This window comes from Erinaceus europaeus, chromosome 18 (genome assembly GCF_950295315.1).
Source record: "Erinaceus europaeus chromosome 18, mEriEur2.1, whole genome shotgun sequence".
NCBI classification, from domain to species: domain Eukaryota; kingdom Metazoa; phylum Chordata; class Mammalia; order Eulipotyphla; family Erinaceidae; genus Erinaceus; species Erinaceus europaeus.
In genome coordinates, this window is record NC_080179.1 from 70748300 (window position 1) to 70772309 (window position 24010).

General features: G+C 43.1%; 1 protein-coding gene across 20 annotated transcripts in view; it reads right to left on the reverse strand.

Moving 5' to 3' along the window:
- The window catches only part of NEB (nebulin), a 286668-nt gene that overhangs the window by 190306 nt on the left and 72352 nt on the right, over positions 1-24010 (reverse strand). For all 20 annotated transcript variants that reach the window (XM_060178132.1, XM_060178128.1, XM_060178131.1 and 17 more), the window contains 15 exons: positions 23365-23469; positions 23124-23231; positions 20890-21201; positions 20578-20784; positions 19573-19677; positions 18641-18748; positions 15131-15442; positions 13943-14149; positions 12877-12981; positions 11519-11626; positions 9876-10187; positions 7100-7306; positions 4604-4708; positions 4328-4435; positions 1405-1716 (listed from right to left, as the gene is read on the reverse strand). In XM_060178132.1, the coding sequence (XP_060034115.1) occupies positions 1405-1716; positions 4328-4435; positions 4604-4708; positions 7100-7306; positions 9876-10187; positions 11519-11626; positions 12877-12981; positions 13943-14149; positions 15131-15442; positions 18641-18748; positions 19573-19677; positions 20578-20784; positions 20890-21201; positions 23124-23231; positions 23365-23469 (2721 nt within the window). The remainder of the gene's footprint in view (positions 1-1404; positions 1717-4327; positions 4436-4603; positions 4709-7099; positions 7307-9875; positions 10188-11518; positions 11627-12876; positions 12982-13942; positions 14150-15130; positions 15443-18640; positions 18749-19572; positions 19678-20577; positions 20785-20889; positions 21202-23123; positions 23232-23364; positions 23470-24010) is intronic.

Here is a 24010-nt window from a genome sequence, read left to right on the forward strand (position 1 = left end):
GAAAGCTTTGCAAGTGATAAAGCAGTGTTGCAGATGTCTTTGTCTCTCTCCCTCTCTATCACCCCCTTCTCTCTCGATTTCGGGCTATCTCTATCCAACAAATAAACCAAGATAATACAAAAAATAAAATAAAATAAAAGGAATTGTAACCCTACCATGTAACTAGCTCTTAAGAAAGGTAATTATACTGACCTAACTTTCTCACAGAATTTTCCAGATTCCTCTCTGGTTCTCAGACGGCATATGGGGACCCTACATCTCCTTCACTGTATGTCTTTGCCCACCCACCAATGTTCCCACTCCATTCGCTGCATCAGGAACCACACTGGTACTCTGTGCACATTTCAGTTTCCCTGCAGCTCTGACATCATCCTCTGCAGTGGCTGCTTCCATTTGGGCTCAGATGCGCTTCCATGAAGACATAAGTTAGCATAAGTCAGCTCTCCTAGGCTCCAACAGAGAAGCAGGTTTGGTGTGGTCTGCCATTAGACCGTAATGTAAATTCACTCCTCCGGCCACCAAATAGCTTCTGTAGTTGAACCTGACTCCCTATTTCCTTTATCACACTCACTCTCATCACACCCACAACCAACACCTTCTCACTTTTTAATCAATAAAACAGACAGTTGCAAAGGTGGAAGGGGTGGGGTGACAGCTGCCTGGCACAGGCACTAGCAAGTAGTCTCACCTTCTGCCTTTCTTCTTAGTCCTGTATCAGGAATGTGCTTGTTTTTTGTTTGGGTTTTGGGTTTTTTGGGTTTTTTTTGCATCGGAATCTGTTTGCTAGACTTATTTCCTTCAACACATTCTCTCTTAAATTAAATTTCGTGGGGGCTGGGCGGTAGTGCAGTGGGTTAAGCGCAGGTGGCACAAAGCACAAGGACCGGCATAAAGATCCTGGTTCGAGACCCCGGCTCCCCACCTGCGGGGGAGTCGCTTCACAAGCAGTGAAGCAGGTCTGCAGGTGTCTGTCTTTTTCTCCCCCTCTCTGTCTTCCCCTTCTCTCTCCATTTATCTCTGTCCTATCCAACAACAATGACATCAACAACAACAATAATAACTACAACAATAAAACAAGGGCAACAAAAGGGAAAATAAATAAATAAATATTTTTTTAAATTAATTTTCGTTTTCTACTGCTGAAGCCAGTCTCCAACGACGCTGACTTCATTAACAGCAGAAAATGAACTTAAGTTTCTAGAACTGTTCCCATATTTTAGAAGAGGAGGAGGAAAAAGAACAGAAAGAGAAGGAGGGAAAGGAGGAGAAGGAGGAACGAAGGTGAAAAATAAAGCACCCCACAGGGAAAATCCATACGGATTTCTCTCAGGGTTTTGTCACTGCTTGTGGTCACTCACGACATAGAGGAGCAAATGTACTTCCAAAGTCCTGGCCGTCACTTACATCACTCTGAATCTGCATCATGTTCTTGGCCAATTCGAAGCTCATGGCATCAGGAAGCAGGTTGTAGCTGTGAATAAGATTCTTGTAGTTGGTGTTGGTGGCCACTTCCTGAGACTTCTTGGCTGCCACCACACTGAGCATGTCCACCGGGGTGTGGAAGGAGGTCTTGGACTTCTCGTACGCTTTCTTGTACTCCCGGTCTGACTGCATCTTGGCCACTTGCATGAAGTGCACCAGCTTGGGGTCATCCTCCAGGCTCCGGAAGCCAATGTGCTTTCCTTTGGCTTGTTCATAGGCTTGCTTGTATTTATACTGCGGACAGAGAAGCAAGCAAGTTATGATTCAGAAATAGCACTCCTGGGAGTCGGTGCGGCACCCCATCAAGAACGCCAGGGATGCTGACAATGTCATCTCCTCTGGACCTGCATTCAGACTTCAAGGAAGCTGGGCAAGAAGGACGAGAATGGGACAATGCATCCTCCCCCCATTATTGTTACAAATAATTATACTGTCACAATTGATTAATAGTGCTTTGGCAGTGCCTGGTGGGAATGGAGAGTCAGAAGCACCCCCTCTCCCTTACACAGGGGCATATTTGAAAGTTACATTATGAAAGTGGGAAAGGTGGGTCAACATAGACGGACAAAAGAAGTCATGTATGACCTGCCCCTCAAAGAAAGAATGCAGAGATTAAGGCCTCCCTGGTGCAAGTTGACGTATCGAAACAAAGAAAGATTAATAGCTAAACTTTACTACATGAGCAGTGGCCCACAACTAGGCAAAGATCCGTATACCCCCCATAGAAGATTAATGATAGAAAGAGCCCTCAGCAAAAGTCAAAAACAATTCTAAGTATGACCTCCCCTGAGAACAGGGCAATATTATTGTACCATTCTTTACAGTAAAAAGGGGAATAACATGTAGCCAGCCAAAGCCACAAGACTATGATGCTTATTGCTACTTCCTTATGAGCTAGATGTTTATGTAACCTAAATGTAACCTAAAAAGTATAAAAGCTAATGCAGTTTCACTATTAAAATGAGTCCAGATTCACCCTCCATATGAGTGTGTTGCTTTCTGTTCTCCCTTGCGCGACTCCTGACCCACCGGGGAGGTCACCTTCCGAGACCCCTGACTCTCCTGCTGCTCATCCGCTGTGGTGGTCCGCTGCAAGTCAGGCGGTAGCACAGTGGGTTAAGTGCAGGTGGCGCAAAGCACAAGGACCAGAGTAAGGATCCTGGTTCCAGCCCCCGGCTACCCACCTGCAGGGGAGTCGCTTCACAGGTGGTGAAGCAGGTCTGCAGGTGTCTGTTTTTCTCTCCCTCTCTCTGTCTTCCCCTCCTCTCTCCATTTCTCTGTCCTATCCAACAATGACGACATCAATAACAAAATAAAACAACAAGGGCAACAAAAGGGAATAAATAAATTAATTAAAAGAAATACCACTCCTAGACATATAGCCAAAGGACATGAAAACTCTTAAAGGGACATATGCACCCCTGTGTTCATAGCTGCACTGTTCACAAGAGCCAATGAGTGGAAGTAGCTCAAATACCCACTGGAGAAAAAAACTGTGGGATGGGACTGGGTGGTGGCGCACCTGGTTGAGCGCACATGTTACTATGTGCAACGACCTGGGTTCGAACCCCTGATCCCCTCTGCAGGGGGAAAGCTTTGCAAGTGGTGAAGCAGTGTTGCAGGTCTCTCTCTCTCTCTCTCTCCCTCTCTCTCATCCCCTTCCCTCTTGATTTCTGGCTGTTTCTATCCAATAAATAAGTAAAGATAATAAGAATAATAGAAGCTGTGGGACAAGCATTTAATGGAGTACTGACTTTCTGCAATTTAAAATGATGAGATTGTTCCCTCCAGGACACATGGATGTGATTATGCTTAGTGAAGTACACTAGGAAACGAAAGACAACTACCAGATGATTTTGCTCATATGGCGAATACAGACAACTGAAGCCCATGAACTGAGAAAAAATAAGTAGGGGGCTGAGTGGTGGTGCACCTAGTTACGCATATATATTCCCATGCCCAAGGACCCAGGTTCGAGCCTCTGCTCCTCACCTGTGGGGTAGGGTAAGGGTGGAGCTCACAAGCTGTGAAACAGGTCTGAAGGTGTCTTTTTCTCTTCCTCTCCCTCTCTTACTCTTACTCTCTCAATTTCTCTGCATCTAACCCAATAAAATAGAAAGGAGGTGTGACCACAAGCAGCAACAGATTCACAGTGCTGGCACCAGGCCCCAGCAGTAACACTGTCGGTGGAGGGAGAGGGAAGAGAAAGGATGTGAAGGGGAGGGGAGAGGGGAGGGGAGGGAAGGGGCAGGGAAAAAATAGGCCAACTAAGCTCTTAGACTTCATGAGAACTATGGTGGATATTGGTGGGTGATGGGGTCACAGAACTCTGGCAGAGGTGAGGTGTGGAACTACAACCTGAAATTTCTAATTCTGTAAGCCACTAATAAACTGAAAAAAATACTGAAGATATTTAGAGAGGGGAAAGAAAGCAAATGTGTTTAGGAAGATAGTGAAGGAAAAAGAATAGGTGTAAGGCTTCAGAGTTCATCGACATTTAGAAATATGGTTCAAGGAGGGCAGGGCGTACAGTAAATTTTTGCTTCAAAATTTTTCCAGGTGGTGGAAAAAAAAAACACCTCAGGAGTCATCAAAGAGGTGTGTGAATAAAGTGTTTTGAAGTGATAAGATACAGAAACGTAGGTACTCTACCAGTAATTTTAGTTGAATACTCTTAGAGTAGCATATGAATATAAGACCCAGCTACTTTTTACCTTAAGTAATGAGCAAGCAACTTGGATTGCATGAAGAAAGGTGTCTTGTGTGTTACACAAGATGATGGTCCCTCTCACACTGAAAACATTATTTGCTCTGATGTGCTAAACCTAAAAATGCTGGTACTCACGTCGCTGGCAATGTCTCTGGAGGCTCTCGCAGCCTGTATGGAGATGGCGTCCGGTCTCAGATCATAGCCTTTCTTCTTCTCTTCTTCCCAGCCAGCTTTGTACAGCTTCTAAATGATGAAATGGGGAAATGGAAGAGTCTTATTCTCTGTATTGGAATGGGAATTGGCAGCCCAGTGTCAAAAGTGACTGACACGTAGAAGGCAGGCATTCCACACTTGTGAGTTCCACTCAACCTCCTCGCTCACTTTCATTTGCGTTGCTGTACAGGTACTTACATCACTCATGGTGATCTGGTTCATTCTGGACAGTAAAATGTCTGGAGTATCAGGCATGACGTGAATGGTGGTCTTGTCTTTGTTCCATTTCTCAGTGTAGAGTCTCTATCAGAAGGAAGGGAGGCACATGGTTTCACAGGAGAACATACTCGTGAGAGTGCTCTCAAGCACAGACTCCCCAGCTCCGAGAGAGAAGAGATTCGACCTGCTCTCAGAAATCGGGTGACACGGCAAGAAGAGGGAATGATGAACCCAAAAGGGGAATAACATTCGTGAAACCAAGGAGACCTCTTCACTGGAAGAGCAAATGGCACCTCACCTCAGTCAACCTGTGTGGAGTGATGGCACCTCACCTCAGTCAACCTGTGTGGAGTGATGGCACCTCACCTCAGTCAACCTGTGTGGAGTTAGGCACCTCACCTCAGTCAACCTGTGTGGAGTTAGGCACCTCACCTCAGTCAACCTGTGTGGAGTTAGGCACCTCACCTCAGTCAACCTGTGTGGAGTGATGGCACCTCACCTCAGTCAACCTGTGTGGAGTGATGGCACCTCACCTCAGTCAACCTGTGTGGAGTGATGGCACCTCACCTCAGTCAACCTGTGTGGAGTGATGGCACCTCACCTCAGTCAACCTGTGTGGAGTGATGGCACCTCACCTCAGTCAACCTGTGTGGAGTGATGGCACCTCACCTCAGTCAACCTGTGTGGAGTGATGGCACCTCACCTCAGTCAACCTGTGTGGAGTGATGGCACCTCACCTCAGTCAACCTGTGTGGAGTGATGGCACCTCACCTCAGTCAACCTGTGTGGAGTGATGGCACCTCACCTCAGTCAACCTGTGTGGAGTGATGGCACCTCACCTCAGTCAACCTGTGTGGAGTGATGGCACCTCACCTCAGTCAACCTGTGTGGAGTGATGGCACCTCACCTCAGTCAACCTGTGTGGAGTGATGGCACCTCACCTCAGTCAACCTGTGTGGAGTGATGGCACCTCACCTCAGTCAACCTGTGTGGAGTGATGGCACCTCACCTCAGTCAACCTGTGTGGAGTGATGGCACCTCACCTCAGTCAACCTGTGTGGAGTGATGGCACCTCACCTCAGTCAACCTGTGTGGAGTGATGGCACCTCACCTCAGTCAACCTGTGTGGAGTGATGGCACCTCACCTCAGTCAACCTGTGTGGAGTGATGGCACCTCACCTCAGTCAACCTGTGTGGAGTGATGGCACCTCACCTCAGTCAACCTGTGTGGAGTGATGGCACCTCACCTCAGTCAACCTGTGTGGAGTGATGGCACCTCACCTCAGTCAACCTGTGTGGAGTGATGGCACCTCACCTCAGTCAACCTGTGTGGAGTGATGGCACCTCACCTCAGTCAACCTGTGTGGAGTGATGGCACCTCACCTCAGTCAACCTGTGTGGAGTGATGGCACCTCACCTCAGTCAACCTGTGTGGAGTGATGGCACCTCACCTCAGTCAACCTGTGTGGAGTGATGGCACCTCACCTCAGTCAACCTGTGTGGAGTGATGGCACCTCACCTCAGTCAACCTGTGTGGAGTGATGGCACCTCACCTCAGTCAACCTGTGTGGAGTGATGGCACCTCACCTCAGTCAACCTGTGTGGAGTGATGGCACCTCACCTCAGTCAACCTGTGTGGAGTTATGGCACCTCACCTCAGTCAACCTGTGTGGAGTTATGGCACCTCACCTCAGTCAACCTGTGTGGAGTTATGGCACCTCACCTCAGTCAACCTGTGTGGAGTTATGGCACCTCACCTCAGTCAACCTGTGTGGAGTTATGGCACCTCACCTCAGTCAACCTGTGTGGAGTGATGGCACCTCACCTCAGTCAACCTGTGTGGAGTGATGGCACCTCACCTCAGTCAACCTGTGTGGAATGATGGCACCTCACCTCAGTCAACCTGTGTGGAGTTATGGCACCTCACCTCAGTCAACCTGTGTGGAGTTAGGCACCTCACCTCAGTCAACCTGTGTGGAGTTAGGCACCTCACCTCAGTCAACCTGTGTGGAGTTAGGCACCGCACCTCAGTCAACCTGTGTGGAGTTAGGCACCTCACCTCAGTCAACCTGTGTGGAGTGATGGCACCTCACCTCAGTCAACCTGTGTGGAGTGATGGCACCTCACCTCAGTCAACCTGTGTGGAGTTAGGCACCTCACCTCAGTCAACCTGTGTGGAGTGATGGCACCTCACCTCAGTCAACCTGTGTGGAGTTATGGCACCTCACCTCAGTCAACCTGTGTGGAGTTATGGCACCTCACCTCAGTCAACCTGTGTGGAGTTATGACACCTCACTTCAGTCAACCTGTGTGGAGTGATGGCACCTCACCTCAGTCAACCTGTGTGGAGTGATGGCACCTCACCTCAGTCAACCTGTGTGGAGTTATGGCACCTCACCTCAGTCAATCTGTGTGGAGTCATGGCACCTAACCTCAATCAACCTGTGTGGAGTTAGGCCAGTAGTGAGGGTTTACCTTGTCCATGGTCAGTTTGTTACTCTTGTTAAGGACTTGTTCCATGGTGTCCATGGAGTAGGTAAACTTCAGCTTCTCGGGATGTTGGCGATACTTCCTCTCACTGAGAATGTCTCCTGCTTTCTTTGCCTTCTCCACCTCCAGTGAGTCTATTGGGACCCAGCCAATTCCTTTCATCCAGCTGGTGAAGTCTGACTTGTACAGGTTCTTCACGACAGAAAAGGAAAGCATTGTTTCAGAAAGAACCAGGCAGGGCTTGGTTTCCTTTGTCTACATGATTTTCTCATCATCAAAAAGGAAAAAAAATAGGGAGTCGGGTGGTAATGCAGCGGGTTGGGCGCAGATGGTGTAAGGCATGGGGACCGGCGTAAGGATCCTGTTTCAGGCCCCTGGCTCCCCACCTGCAGGGGAATCGCTTCACAGGCGGTGAAGCAGGTCTGCAGGTGTCTGTCTTTCTCTCTGTCTTCCCTTCCTCTCTTCATTTCTCTCTGTTCTATCCAACAACGATGGCATTACTAACAACGAGAATAGTAATGACAACAAAAGCAACAAGGGCAACAAAAATGGGGGGAAAATAGCCTCCAGGAGCAGTGGATTTTCAGTGCTGGCATTGAGTCCTAGCAATAACCCTGGAGACACACACAAAAAAAAAAAAAAAAAAAAGAAAGGAAGAAAGAAAGAAAGAAAGAAAGAAAGAGAAAATAAAAAAGGAAAAAATAAAAGAAGGGAGGAAGGGGTGGGGTAGAAATCTACTTCTCATTCTCTAGCATCTTTCAGAAAAATAAATAAGAAATGATGTTTCTGAAGAGGAGACTCTGAACCAATACTTTCTGTTAAAAACTTTCTTGGGGGAGTCAGGTGGCAGCGCAGCGGGTTAAGCACGCATGGTGCAAAGCGCAAGGACCGGCCCAAGGATCCCAGTTCAAGCCCCCAGCTCCCCACCTGCAGGGGAGTCACTTCACAGGCGGTGAAGCAGGTCTGCAGGTGTCTGTCTTTCTCTCCCCCTCTCTGTCTTCCCCTCCTCTCTCCATTTCTCTCTGTCCTATCCAACAAGGACAACATCAACAACAACAATAACTACAACAACAATAAAAACAAAAAGGACAACAAAAAGGAAATAAATAAATAAATAAATATTTTTTTAAAAAGGAAAGAAAAAAGATACTTTCTTGGGCTAGAGAGCTATGTCAGCAGTAGAGCACAGGGCTGGTGTGCCTGAAGTTTCAGCTTCAGCATCCCCGATGAGCACTGCTTCCCTTCCCCACACCGTCTCTCTTTCTAATAAAAATGTAAACATTCAAAACTTTTGGCACTGCCAGGACTTCATGCATATGCAATTTTACTGATTCAGGACAACTTTAGATGGAGAGAGACAGAAACAGAGAAAGGAATACCACAGCTACAAGACTTGCCCTGGAGCCATAGAGTTCCTATGAGGTAATTGGGAGCTCAAACATGGGTTTCACATGTAATTAGGTAAGTGTCCTACCCGCTGTGCTATCTCTAAAGATGCCCAGTATATATTTTTAAAAGAGACAGGGAGGGGCTGGGCAGTGGCACACCTGGTTAAGCACACATGTCACCAAGCATAAGGACCTGGGTTCGAACCCCACCTGCGGGGTGGGGGGGGGTGTGCTTCTCAAGCAGTGAGGCAGGTCTGCAGGTATCTCTCTCTCCCTCTCTCTCTTCCCCTCTATCTTCCCACCCTTCTCAATTGCTACCTGTCCTGTTAAATAAGAAATAGAAAGGAAAAAAAAAAAAGGAAAAAATGGCCTCCAAGAACAGTGGATTTGCACTGCCAGCACTGAGCAGCAGTAATAAAACCCTGGTAGCAATAAAATAAATGAATGAATGAATGAATGAATAAATAAATAAATAAATAAATAAATAAATAAATAAATAAAATAGAGGGGGTAATCAGAGCATCACTCTGGTATGTGTGATGCTGGGGACTGAACTTAGGACCTCATGCCTGCAAGTCTAATAGTTTATCCACTGTGTCACCCATAAACTTTTTAAACATGAAAATATTAACTTTATTGGGGGTAAAAGTTAAGAGAATTTTGTTTGGGAAGGGATATAGACCTTTTAGTTTTCACAGAATACATTACAGATTGAATCTAACACCCAAAGATGATAGATAAATATAGCTAGATGGATGGATGGATGGGTGGATGGATGGATGGTTGGATGCATGGATGGATGGAAGGGAGGAAGGAAGGAAGGAAGGAAGGAAGGAAGGAAGGAAGGAAGGAAGGAAGGAAGGAAGGAAGGATGGAAGGAAGGAAGGATGGATGGTTGGATGGTTGGATGGATGGTGGTTGGATGGAAGGATGGATGGATGGATGGATGGATGGATGGATGGATGGATGGTTGGATGGAAGGATGGATGGATGGATGGATGGATGGATGGATGGATGGATGGATGGATGGATGGATGGATGGATGGATGGATGGATGGACAGATGGACGGACGGACGGAAGGTTGGATGGTTGGATGGATGCATGGATGGATGGATGGATGGATGGATGGATGGATGGATGGATGGATGGATAGACAGATGGATAGATATTTTAACCCTGTGAACAGAGATACAATATTACAGTTCAAGTGAGTGAAATCCTAAACTCCACTTTCTGGAGGGGATTCTTAACTCACTGAGCTCCAGCAAGGTTTGGAAGAGCGTAACTGAAATTGCTTTGCTCAGGTTCTTCCCTCCCACCTGAGAGCAACAGAAAAGTGATTTCCTGCCCACAGTCTACTGCAGCCACGTACATCACTCTGAATCTGCATGGCGTTCCTGGAGTGCTCCACGTTCAAGGCATCAGGCAGGAGAGTGTAGTGGTGGTAAGGCTGCTTGTAGTTGGTGTTGGTAGCCACCTCCTGGGATCTCTTTGCTGCTGTCACACTGAACATGTCCAAGGGGGTGTGATACCTCGTCTTGCTGGCTTCATAGCCCTTCTTGTACTCACGATCAGACTGCATTTTGGCTACATTCATGTAGTGAACCAGTTTAGGGTCATCCTGAAGACTGAGAAATCCAATTTGCTTGCCTTTGGCTTTCTCATAGGCCTCCTTATATTTGAACTATATGAACAAAGAAAAGCAGACAGAAGTTTGGTAGGGTAGTTTGTTGCAAATACTAAAGTGCCAATTCTGTAGAAAAAAAAAAAGCAAAAAATAATTCTGAATCCAGGTAATGCCTGTTTTTTTAGTATTTTATGTAAAGACTTTGTGAAACGGTTCTAACGGATGATCTTACGTGTGGCCCTGATGAATTTGAAGAGTGGGAACACTTGTAACTTCTATCTAAATTGTTCACAATAGCTTCTTTGAATATGTACAAATGGGAGCTTATATGAATGTGTACAAATGCTCCTGTAATGTTTATTAAGAATTTGGTGTTTGTTTTGTTTTTGGATAAAGACAGAAGCTGACAGAAGGAGGAGACAAACAGACAGACAGACAGATAGAGTTGCAGGACTATTTAAGCACTAGGGAAGTTTCCTCCTGTGATAATGTCGGGTCCAGGTGCTTGAACTCAGGTCCTTGTCCTCCATACTATGTGCACTCAACTAAGTGCAGCACTACTTGGCCGTGGTGCTTTCTTTTCTCTCTCTTTTCTTTTCCCTTCCCTTTTCTTTTCTTTCTTCTTTCTTAATATATTTTCTTTTATCTTTTCTTTTGTTTTGTTTTTTTCCACCAGAGTGCTCCACATCTCTAGTTTATGGTGACTGTGGGGGGTTGAACCTTGGACTTGGGATTCTCAAACAAGAGAGATTCTTTGCATAACCATTATGCTATCTCCCCCATCTGGTGTCTTCTTTTAAAATCTTCTTTCCATAATCAAGTTGCATTAGCTTACAAAGTATTTGCATAATTGTGAATTAATTTATGCAGATCCTTTTTACAAATGAGTATATATGATGTCAAATGAATGATTTTTTTTTTACTCTAGGTATTCTACTAATTTACCTAGAAAATATAGCTTTCTTTGTAAAAACTAATTAAAACTATATTTTTCCTGGTTTTCCATATTTCCCCAGACTTTTTCTTTTTGTAAATTTCATTTTATATATAGCATATTCTTTAGAAACACAGTTTTTTTTTAATTTAGTCAAAATTCATATGGCATGAGTTTTCCTCAAAAAAACCCAAATAAAAGCAGTTTTCAAGTTCCTAACAGTGCTACTAATGAGAATGACAAATATTTCACAATGTAAAGAAGCAATTTTCCCTTTGTAACAACTACATTGAATTTTTAAGTAAATAAATAGTAAAAAAAAAATGTTGGCTGTTCAAACATTGGGGATATTTTATATTATAATTTCTCTTCTTGCTTTTAAATATATAATTTATATAAAGTCATACACTTTCTTAAAAACAGAGAGAGTTTACTATTTTCTATTCAGACTTACATCGCTAGCAATATTTCTTGAGCTCTTTGCAGCAACAATTGGAATGGCATCTGATCTCAAATCATACCCCTTAGCAATGGTTTTCTTCCAGTCTGCTTTATAATGAGCCTGAAAATAAAAGAGGAGGGAAGGTTATTTTATTATTTGGCATAATTGAACGAGAAACAAAACAGGATGGCAAAATCTTACTAGTAATATATCAAAATGTAATCCTTTCTTTTAAAAAATTTGTGGAATTAGAATCATTTATCTTTTGTGTATCTACCAAATTATTATTATTATTAGTAGTAGTGGTTTAATAGTATTTTACAAGATTATAAAATTACAGGGGTATGAGCTTTTATTTATTTATTAATAAGAGAGGTAACCAGAGCATTGGTCTGGCATGTGTGTTATATCACAGGCTAAACTAATAATTTCAAGTTCTGCATTCTTCTGCCACATTACTTCCAAGGCTGCATCTGATAATTTTAAAATAATCTCCAGCAAACTATGAACATAATATGACATCCTCTGATAGCAAAGCAATACAAATACAGTGCTTTGAATATAGAATAACAGAAGATTTCAACTTATCTCAGTTTTCTGTTTTTCAAGAGCAGAAAATTTTCTGTAGCAGATATACAATACTTTTAAAAATATTTTTTGTAATGAAGCATTTCATACTTACAGTACCAAAATTTAAAACCAGAAGTAGTAGCACACACCTTTAATTAATTTTAATATCCAATATTATGTATAAAAACAGAAAAAAAGTTTCTAATAGCCAAGAGTATAGATATAACATATAAATGCCTAGTAAAGACAAAAGACAAGTTAAAACTACAGGATTTTTTTTAAAGAAATGAATAATTTTTATTCAGATTTGGTTGTTTATTTTTAAGACTGTTGTTCTCATTTCTAAATATTTTATTTATTTCAATGAGACATAGAGGGAGGAGGAGAGACCACCCAGCTCTGATTTACAGTGAGGCTAGGGTTTGAACCTGGAGCTTCAGAGCCTCAGGCAAATAAGTTCTTTGCATAACCATTATGCTATCTTCCCAGCCCAGGTTGGGTTATTTTCTAATTAGAATTTACTAGCTTACCAAAAGACAAAAGGAAATAATAATAGTGAATTTAAATGTCATCATCAATTAAATAACCACATAATTTCCAAGGACTGGGGAAATAAGCATTAAATAAAGTACTAGGTAGTTTCCAATCTTATGTCCTATGGGAACAATAGGATCTTAAAACTTGAAGGGTCCACACTCAGTGTGTTAAATCCCCTCTAAAATTATGTAGGTGCAAAATTTATGTGGAATTATAAAGGCCTACATAAGCAATGAGGTATTGGCACCAGATGAAGTACTCACATCACTCATGTTGAGGGCATTGACCTTGGCTTGAATAAACTGAGGCAATTCAGGGTCCATCGTGTACTTGTGTTTCATTTTCTCACCCTCCACCTTGTAGTTCAACTGGAAACAGAAGACAGCATGCAAATGTAGTTCACTGTTGTAAGGTACCTTTCATTAAGCACACACTCCTTTCAAAAGGAAGACAATCTAGTTGGCTTTTTCCACACACAAGGCAAACAAATGCCTGCAGTATCACACAGAGGGGTGTTAGTCAACATATTGATTTGCCCATCCACCAATACTAATGGGCAGCACTGTGGGCCAGGCAGGGTGGTGAAAAGGACAGACGTGACCTCTTGGATTATAGTCCAGGAGAAGAGACAGGCTTAAAAGCACATGAACTAATGGAGTTAACCAGACTGCATAAATGTAATGAATGACTGTAAGAAAGAAACAAGAGTGGACAGCAATGATGCACCGAAAAGGTAACATTCATCTCCCTGTCAGGCAGTCCCCCTGCTCCATCCTCCATTGCTGATACTATGGTCTATTTACATAATCATTGTTTTGCCTGAGACCCGCCCTGCCTGCAGGGTATTAATTAATCCCACCAGTTAAAACCTTTGCAACAGTTGTTATGGAAGCTTTCTACCTTCCCACTCTTTCCTTTTCTCCACCCCCTTTCCTAGCCGTTTCCTTTTCTGACTTGCCACTTCCAGTTCAAAATATATAAAAGTGTTGTCTCTGATCAATAAAGACACATTTCGTTCCCACTCCACCACAAGTTCCTGGTCTCTCTCCTGCGTCGTTGAGTAAGCAGCAGCCCAGCTTGGCTCTGGTTGAGTTCTCTCCAACCCAGAGAGCATGTGCCTGGGAAGAAACACCCTCACGCTAGCCCAGCATCCTAACTTGAAGAAAGGGGAAGAGTCCAACCAGAACAATATGGTTCAGAGCTCTGTGTCTGCAAAGTAGCTGCTTTGCTAACTCATAAATACCCTCACAACGTGAATTAAGAAAAATGGGGGCATGGCTCAGCCATGGGAGTTAGTTACAAACAAAACTCGGGAAAGAAAGCACTCACATCACTTAGCTGCTTCGTGTTCTGCTGAGCTAAAACCATGCCCATGGAATCAGGCACGCTCGTGAACTTGATGGTATCTGGGTGCTGTCGATACTTCCTCTCATTTAATGCCTCGCCTGCCTTCTTGACCTTCTCAACTTCCAGAGAACCGATGGGGATCCAGCCAATGCCCTTTAAGAAGTTGTTGTATTCGTCTTTGTATGCATTCTGTAACAGAGTGATCTCATGTGAGAAGATGGCCTAGAAAATGCTTCAGCAATGTTTCTGAAATCTGCGATTCTAACGAGGAGAAATAAATAGCAGCCCTGTCAGCAAGACTGTGTCTGTAACAAGAGTCTGGGGCTGTGTCTGCCACAGAGCTTATTACCTAGAATTTGGTAATAAGAAAAGGCAGTTCTGTTGTTAAGAGTGCATTATACAACACAGAGGGAATCTAGGTCACATATCTCCATGGGTGCTGCTTTAAAAAAAAATGTATCTCTTTGGACAATAAATTAGATATTCCTTTTGTTATATTTGATTGAAAATGTCCCAACTTTGAATTTCACCCACCCTGTACACCCAGGCTATTCCTGACCTCAGCAGGGAAAGCACATTTTTACTGAGTAACCATAAGCGAACACAATTTCTATCCTTTGCAGAGGATGATTCTTATAGAAATCTGGCTCCCGCAGAAGGAAATGTCTTGAATAATAAACACCCTCCCCATGCAGCTCTCCATGAATCACTCTTCAACTGCAAATCCTGGCTCAGTTTGGATGACTCACTACATAGATTCACATGGATGAGTGTGTGACCTTGAATTTAAAAAAATGAAAGTAAGGACGGTCCTAAATTTAGAAAGTAGAGAGGCTACTGCTACTTCCTATTATACTTTTCACCATGAAGGGAGGCCCTCCAAGGAGCAAACCTCTCCTCTTGGTTAGAGTCAAAGTAACTGATTTCCTTGGTGGAATAGGACTTCTAACTTCCATCCATATACTGCCAGAGACAAAGTCAATGATCATGGCATAAACATAGAAAACCAGCAAGAATATGACTTGTCTACCAGGCCCTTGCTAGTCTTTCAGGAATGACTGTTTTTCTTCACTGCGCATTCAGAAAAGCATCTATTGTAAAGTCTAGTAACACAGAAAGAAATGATGGTCCCTGAAGTACCAATCTCCCTGTTGTGTTATCCACACTTACGTCACTCTGAATCTGGTTTGCATTCCTCGTGTGCTCAAGACTCAAGGCGTCAGGCAGGTAGGTGTAGTGATGGATTGGCTGCTTGTAGTTGATGTTGGTGACCACATCCTGGGCCATTTTCGCAGCTGTGATGCTGACCATGTCCCCAGGTGTGTGATAGCTGGTTTTGGTGTTCTCATAGTTCTTCTTGTACTCACGATCAGACTGCAGCTTGGCGACGTTCATATAGTGGACTAATTTAGGATCATCCTGCAGGCTTCTAAAACCCACGTGCTTTCCTTTTGCCTTCTCATAAGCTTCTTTGTATTTATACTGCAGGGGCAGAATTTACAGCCATTGTTTTCACACACAAAGTCACTCAGAACAGTGTGACTTTATCAAAGAATGTACAAGAAACATGTCCCACCTCCCACCATAGACAGTTCAATGAGAAAGTATTAACTTCCAACTTTTCTGGCTTACAAATGGGTATCATGGTTGATTAAGAATCACTTTGTCTACGAATCCTACCGATAATCTGTATGTAGAACTTTATATAAAGTCATCTGAACTTTTTACACAGGATAAGCAAAACACACGTCTAGGTCAGTAAGTAGCTCTTGGTTTTCCAAGGATATGACTTTTCCTAATATAACATGTTATTTTATACCAAGAAGTATTAGAAGTTACTGAGGGAGTCGGGCGGTAGTGCAGCGGAATAAGCACAGGTGGTGCAAAGTGCAAGGACCGGCTTAAGGATCCCAATTCGAGCCCCCGAATCCCCACCTGTAGGGGGGTCGCTTCACAAGCGATGAAGCAGGTCTGCAGGTGTCTATCTTTCTCTCCCCCTCTCTGTCTTCCCCTCCCCTCTCCATCTCTCTCTGTTCTATCCAACAACAATGGCATCAATAATAACTACAGCAATAAAACAACAAGGGCAACAAAAGGGAATAAATATTTTTAGAAAAAAAGAAGTTACTGAGAAAATATTTCATTTTCTTCTCCTGTTGGCCTGTATCTACACAATAGGTGAAGAAGGAGATCTAATAACTCAACATGTAAGCTTACACCCAGACTATTCTGTGGTGGGAGGTAAGAAAATTCACTGACTGCTGTCCTAAGTTGGTATAAAAGGCTTAAACCAGATCCTGTCTTCTTTCTATGTGATATCACTTTGGATGCTACATACACAGGCAGGTAGTTGGGCTTGACCCACCCATTTCTCACAACTACTCCTCAAACTCACCACCGAAGCAGCTGTAAATGAATTAAGGCAGATATAATTATGGCAGGAAATCCTGTGGACTTGCCACAGTGTGTGTTTGGAGGGTGGGGTGGGAATACATAACACACATACACAAAAGACCTTTCTGCTTATAAAGGATACCTTACTTCACCTAAATTCTACAGAAATTATGTTCCAGTCTTTTTAGAACTGACTTATAAACAAAGATTTAGCAAATCACAGAATAATCAAGTAACTTTTAAGCTTTCTAGAAACAGTGATTAGAAAGGTTACTGTTGACAGTAAACCATTAACCTCCCAATAAAGAAAAAAAAATCGGGGAAAAAAAAAGAATTGTGGTGGTGAGGTGTGGATCTATACTCCTGTAATCTTACGATCTTGTAAACTATTATTAAATAACTAATAAAAAATTAATTAGGGAGTCGGACAGTGGCGCAGCGGGTTAAGCGCACGTGGCACAAAGCGCAAGGACCGGCATAAGGATCCTGGTTCAAGCCCCCGGCTCCCCACCTGCAGGGGAGTCTCGCTTCACAGGCGGTGAAGCAGGTCTGCAGGTGTCTGTCTTTCTCTCTCCCTCTCTGTCTTGTCTCCCTCCTTTATCCATTTATCTCCGTCCTATCTAACAACAACAATAAAAAACAACAAGGGCAACAAAAGGGAAAGTAGATAAATATATTTTAAAAATTTAATTTTAAAAATGAATTAAACAAGTGGAAAAAAGAAACATAAGACTTCTTATAGAGTTTCATCACCTGTTTTTAAAATTCTCATTTTAAACATTTTCTAAGTTTTTTTATTATTTTTTTCCTTTTTTGTTGCCCTTGTTTTATCATTGTTGTGGTTATTATTATTGTTGTTGTTATTGATGTTGTTGTTGTTGGATAGGACAGAGAGAAATGGAGAGAGGTGGGGGAGACAGAGAGGGGGAGAGAAAGACAGACACCTGCAGACCTGCTTCACTGCCTGTGATGTGATTCCCCTGCAGGTGGGGAGCCGGGGTTCGAACCGGGATCCTTACTCTGGTCTTTGCGCTTCGCCCCATGTGCACTACCACTGACCCCCTCAAAGTTTTTTTGACAACAGCACTGCTCAGCTTATGGGAGTGCTGAGGACTGCACCTAAGACTTCTGAATCTCAACCATGAAGATCTGTTGCACAAGCCTCTGTGCTATCTTTAAGATCATGTATTTATTTATTCAAGAGAAAGATAGAAGGAGAGAGAGAGAGAGAGAAAGAACCAGACATCACTCTGGTACATGTGCTGCCAGGGACTAAACTCAGGACCTCATGCTTGAGAGTCCAGTGCTTTATCCACTGTGCCACCTCCTTTCACCGTCTTCTTAAAGGAGAAATGCATTTATAGCGTTTGAGGGACACATTTTTCAGCACCATCCCTACAAGGACAGCAGTAAAATTCATATAACCCCTGTGTTTCATGAAGTCTGTGCACATATGTAGTTCTCTTTTCTCAAACCCAGATTATATTCCTGAAATAGTGTGTGGACAGTAAAATCTTGAGGATATGTGTATATTTTTTAAAAAGTGGCTTGTCGATCAGAGAGAGACACAAAGTGGACACCACTTCTTTTACAAATGAAGTGTGTTATCATTTACATAAATCAAAGTGACAGTCTAGAGAGGTGGGCTCTTCCCCCATTTGATTTATAAAATCTGTACATTTTACAGGACAGCTTTTCAACATGTTCCATACAATTACAATGCAGGCAGTCATCTGAAGGTAACATGTTTGTGTCAGTCAGAGCGTTCCCACTAGAAATAAATGTAAGTTGTCAGGGAAATGTGACAGGCAAGGTAATTTGGGCTTCAGATGGGAGGGGGGACTGCTGTCAGATTTGTGACAGCTTTACCATGTGGGGTTCACTGCAAAGAATCATGAAAATGTGTTTTGAAAGTGACAGGTTTTCAAGGCAATATTTCGGACAGAATTTGAATGTCATTCACTCAGCATATTGTTTTTGACATAGTGTCATTTAAAATAGGTTCATATTGGATTACTTTTTTTTAAAAAAAGTCAGTCACCAGGAATTCATTTAAAATTTTCACTCACTGAAATCTGACTGAATTTGACTGAATTTGGAGTAGGGCACCAAAGTAAAAACCCTGGGTTGAGGGTGAGGGTGACTGTTCGGCTTCATGGGGCGGGTGGGATGGGACACAGTCTTTGGGTGGTGGGAATGGTGTTTATGTGCACTCCTATTAATTTGTAGTCATATAAATCACTATTTAATTAATATGAGAGAATGAAAAAAATTTTTTTCACTCACATCACTGGCGATGTTTCTTGATGCTTTGGCTGCGGTGATGGGGATGGCGTCACCCAGCACGTTATTGCCTTTGGCGATCAGGTCATGCCAGTCCCGTTTGTAACAGACCTGGGGTGGAAACAGAGCAAAGGGGGTCAGCATACTGTGGATCCATCAGCTAACATGAGCTCTCCGTGGCTGCCAGTGTTTTGGTTGCTTCCAACATGTAGCTAAAGGCATTTCCTACGGCAGGTAAAGCTTGAGGAAGTCACCTACGCTACAGTCTTTGTAGCATGAAACCCAGGGATTCCATGCTCACTATTCAGCTGGCATATACTGAAGAGGAATACTGGGGTGACAAAGTGGGTCCACTTATTTGTATTTTCCTAGAGCATAAAAGCTTTCTTTACATTAAAAAAAAAGGGAGTTGGCGGTAGCGCAGCAGGTTAAGCGCACATGACGCAAAGCACAAGGACGGGCGTAAGGATGACGGGTTCGAACCCCCGGCTCCCCACCTGCAGGGGAGTCGCTTCACAGGCGGTGAAGCAGGTCTGCAGGTGTCTATCTTTCTCTCCCCCTCTCTGTCTCTCCCTCCTCTCTCCATTTCTCTCTGTCCTATCCAACATCGACGACATCAACAACAATAATAACTACAACAATAAAAACACAAGGGCAACAAAAGGGAATAAATAAATAAATAAATAAATAAATAAATAACTAGGTCAACAGTGCAGAGATTTTTAGAGGCACAGGTATTGGTCACCCTGCAGAGGAGAAAATTATTTGCTTTACAATTGGCTACTCATGAAAAGATGAACTCAAGAGAGAGCATTACCACGGCAGGGGCAGCGGGAGAAATGAACTTACATAACTACCAAGGCCTTCTCCTGCTCAGACTCCCTATTATTTATCACTGAGTCTAGGTTTCACACCTCATTGAAGAGCCTACTCACATCACTTATGTTGTAAGCGTTGCACTTGGCCTGGAGGAACTGCGGAAGGTCGGGACTCATTGTGTATTTATGCTTCATGTCTTCTCCCTTGGCTTTGTATAAGATCTGCAACACACAGTCACACAAACAAAGTCTGTTACAGAGAAAATGCAGCAACTGCAGCTCAAAGGAGTTTTTCACTCTATGAATGAATGAATGAATGAATGAATGAATGAATGAATGCGTCTGATGTCCCTTTAACTCTTAACACAGAATTTTCCTCTAGAGCTGATGCTAGCCAGCTCATAAACAGACAACACTGCAACTTCTACCAAGACAAATAAAAACATCTATATTATTGATAAATTCAGAGGTGCAGAACTGTATTCCCATATTTATTATTATCCTGTATTAATAATTCATATTTGAAAAGCAAATATGTAAAACTTAATGTGGAGTCAAACATGATAAATTTGACACTAAAAAGTGTCTGAGATTTAAGTTTTAAATGTTGTTTGCATGTGTTTAGTGCTAAAGTAGAACTTTTGACCATCTTCACAAATCTACCCAACAACAGTATTTCAAAGGTAGTTGAAAAGGAGAGAAGTGTTTAAAAAGACAATAGAAAGCAGGATAGAAGAAAGCAAAACATTAGCTTTCAAACAGAAAGTAACCAGCACTGCTATTTTAATTAAATAAAGTCAATAATGACATTTAAAGGAAAAGATATTGGCTTAGAAATACAGAAAATCTGGTCTGCTATTTTTCCTTTCTTTTCTCTTCTTTTCTCCTCTTTTCTCTTCTTTCTTTCTTTCTTTCTTTCTTTCTTTCTTTCTTTCTTTCTTTCTTTTTAACCAGGGCACTGCTCAGCTCTGACTTATGTTGGTGAGGATTGAACCTGGGACTCTGGAGCCTCAGGCATAAGAGTCTGCTTGTATAACCATTATGCTATCTCCCCCTCCCATGAACTGCTATTTATTCAAGTCTCCAGCCATCCTCCCCCCTTCCTCGCTCCACTATACTCACATCGCTGACTTGCTGTGTGTTCTGTTTTGCCTGCACCATAACTGGAGAGTCCACAATGCTCGTAAATTTGAGGGTATCAGGATGTTGTCTGTACTTCTTTTCATTCAAGGCATCACCTGCCTTTTTGACTTTTTCTACATCAAGACTTCCAATAGGTATCCAGCCAATGCCTTTCATCCAAGTGTTGTAGTCTTCCTTGTAGGCATTCTACAGCAAAGGGGAAGATAAACAAAGAAGTGAGGGCCCCAGGATGCAGCTATGAGTATTTGCTCCTTTGATGGGAGTTGCCTCAGTAGAGTAAATGTCACTTACGTCACTGTGGATCTGCATCCTGTTCTTAGACAGCTCTAAGTCCATGGCATCAGGCAGGTAGGTGTAATGATGGAGAGAATGTTTATAGTTAACATTGCTGATAACATCCTGTGCTTTCTTAGCTGCCACAACGTTGAACATATCACGGGGTGTGTTGTACTTGGTTTTTGTCTTCTCGTAATCTTTTTTATACTCCCGTTCTGACTGTAGCTTGGCCACATTCATATAGTGAACCAGTTTGGGATCATCCTGGAGACTTTGGAAGCCAACCATCTTCCCTTTGGCTTTTTCAAAATCCTTTTTGTACTGAACCTATTGGAGACAAAGGTGGGCATGCTTTTTAAACAAGTTAGGAGAAGCCACGTAGTGGCACACCCAGTAGATCTCACGTTACCTTCTGCAAGGACCTGGTTTCAAGCACCAGGTTCCCAGCTGCATGGGAGAAATTTCATGAGTGGTGAAGCAGTGCTATAAGGTGGCTTCCCCCCCCCCCCAACCTCTCCCTTCCCTTTTCAGTTTGTCTCTTTGCTAACAAATAAAGGAAAGGAAGCAAAAATAAATTTAAAAAAAAAAACCAAGTGACTCTAATTAATAACAAGAGGAAAATGAGGTTCCTTGGAAAAGATCGGGAAAGGCAGTCAGGGAGACATTCAGGATCAGGGTGTTTAGGACACAGACATCTGTGTTTCCATGGTAAAACATTGACATCAGTGGACTGTGAACTCAATTTCAGACATCAGTAAAGTTGCACTTGGAATATGGGGAGGGGGGATCAAAGTTGGAATATGAGGAAGGGGAATCAAAAGGAAGGACTGTGGTTTCACGTAAGATGGAGATACTGAGCAAAGAGAGAAGTTAACCCTCAAGAAAAGAGCCCAGGGAAGTCAGAGCAGACCCGCCATATGCAAACCAGGAGTCCAGGGCAAACAGAAAAACAAACAAATCTATCATGGGAGAAAACAAGTGAAAGTCTGACTCAGTTTTTTTTTAAATCTCAAAGAGCATGCTGCCTTCTTCCCACCTGGGAGAAATAAAATAGGAGAGGAATCAAATTTTCTTAGTTGGAGGGCTAGGGAGATAGCAACATAGAAATGCAACAACTACAAGGAAATTCATGTCTGAGGCTCCAGAGGTCCCCAAAGCCATTCTCCAATGCTGAGCGGTGGTCTTGTGTGTCCTGTGTCTATCTTTGTCTCTGTCTCTTTCTCAATAACATAAAGTATATTACAAAAAATCCCTAGCATCCCAGGAGGTGGCACAATGAACAAATCACTGAGCTATGAAGCTGAGGTCCTCAGTTCAAGTGCCAGCAATACATTGCTAGAATGATGCTCTGGTTCTCTTTCTCTTCCCTTCTCTCTATCATGAATAAATAAATACTTTAAAAAAAAAAAAAAAGATCCCTAGCGGGGCCAGGTGGTAACACACCTGGCTGAGTATACACTTTACAAGGTGCAAGGACCCAGGTTCAAGCCCCTGGTCCCCCCACCTGCAGGGGGAAAGCTTTGCGAGTGGTGAAGTATTGTTGCAGGTGTCTCTCTCTTTCCCTCTCTATTACCCCCTTCTTTCTTGATTTCTGGCTATCTCTATCTAAGTAATAAATAAAGACAATAAAAAATTTTTAAAGTAGATCCTTATCTGTAGTGGAGTCTAATGAGTAACTATAATGACTACTAGAGTCAGCCCGTAGAAACAATGATGTCTAATGGGACAGTGAGGGGAAGGCAATCATGCAGACTTTGAGATGAGACTTATCATCAAGAGGCTATTACGATTTAAATGACAAGCAATGGTCGTCATTCCCATCAGAGATGGGTAGTGTGCGTTTCAAATTTTAAATTAAAAGGCTTGATTAGAACTGACCACACACATTACCATGTTCAAGCCCATGGTTCCCCATCTGCAAGGGGAAAGTGTCACAAAAGAAAAAGCAGTACTGCAGATGTCTCTCTGTCTCCTCCACTTCTCTCAAGTTATCTCTGTCCTGTCAAAATTAATTAACTGATTGGTTGATTAAAGAAAAGAACTGACCAGAAAAGGATACAACCACCCTAACCACCTCACTCCCCCAAGAAAGCTCAGGTTCATTTGGGGAACAGCTTTGTCCTTTACTTCCCTTTTCAGGAGTGATCACCCAGACTTGCTTCCAGTCAGAGACAGTGGTCATGCACGGGGTATGGGGACATTGGGATAGGCTGATGGGCCACATGTGACCAACCACCTGTTGAACTTACATCACTGGCTGCCTGCCTCGCAGCCTTGGCAGCTTTGATGGGAATAGCGTCAATTCTCAGGTCATATCCCTTCTTGCCCAGATCTTTCAAGTCAGCCTTGTACATATTCTGAAAAAAAAGATCAATGAAAACAGTTCACATGCCATCCTTAGGGAAGGCATAATGGGCAATCAGCATTTGAATGAACACACACACACACACACACACACACACACACACACACACACACACACACACCTACCTCACTAATGTTGTAGGCATTCACTTTAGCCTGAATGAACTGGGGCAGGTCTGCAGGCAGGCTGTATTTATGAAGCATTTCCTCTCCTTTGGCTTTGTAGACAATCTGGAAGAGAAGCAAAACACATCAGCAGTGCAGGGAACTGGGCTCATGCATAAGAAAGTCATCTCAGAGCAGACCAGGCTGTCTGGCGGTGCTTTTTATTAAAGACACTCTATAGATAGCAGGCTGATGAAATATTGGATTATCCGAAAAGTCATGACACACTTTTTTATAGAAAAAAATATATATAGAGAAAAGCATGTCACGACTTTTCCAACAACCTGATCGCTCACTTAGTGCACTGCTTTGTCATGTGTGCAACTCGTGTTTGACCCCTGCTCCCACTAAACTGGAGGATGCCTCAATGATGTGGTTGGTGTCTTTGATCTTCTCTATCTCTATTATGATGATGACAGTGGCACTCTCTGTGTGTTACAAACTCCTTGAGAGGCTGCTTCTGTCACGAATTTCTCCTCTTACAGAGAAATTCCTATCACCCGCCCAAGCTGGTTTCTGCCCAGGAAGATCTACCTGCGAACAAGTCCTGGCCCTCTCAACTTACATTGAAAATGGATTCCAGAAGAATTTAAAGACAGGTGCTATC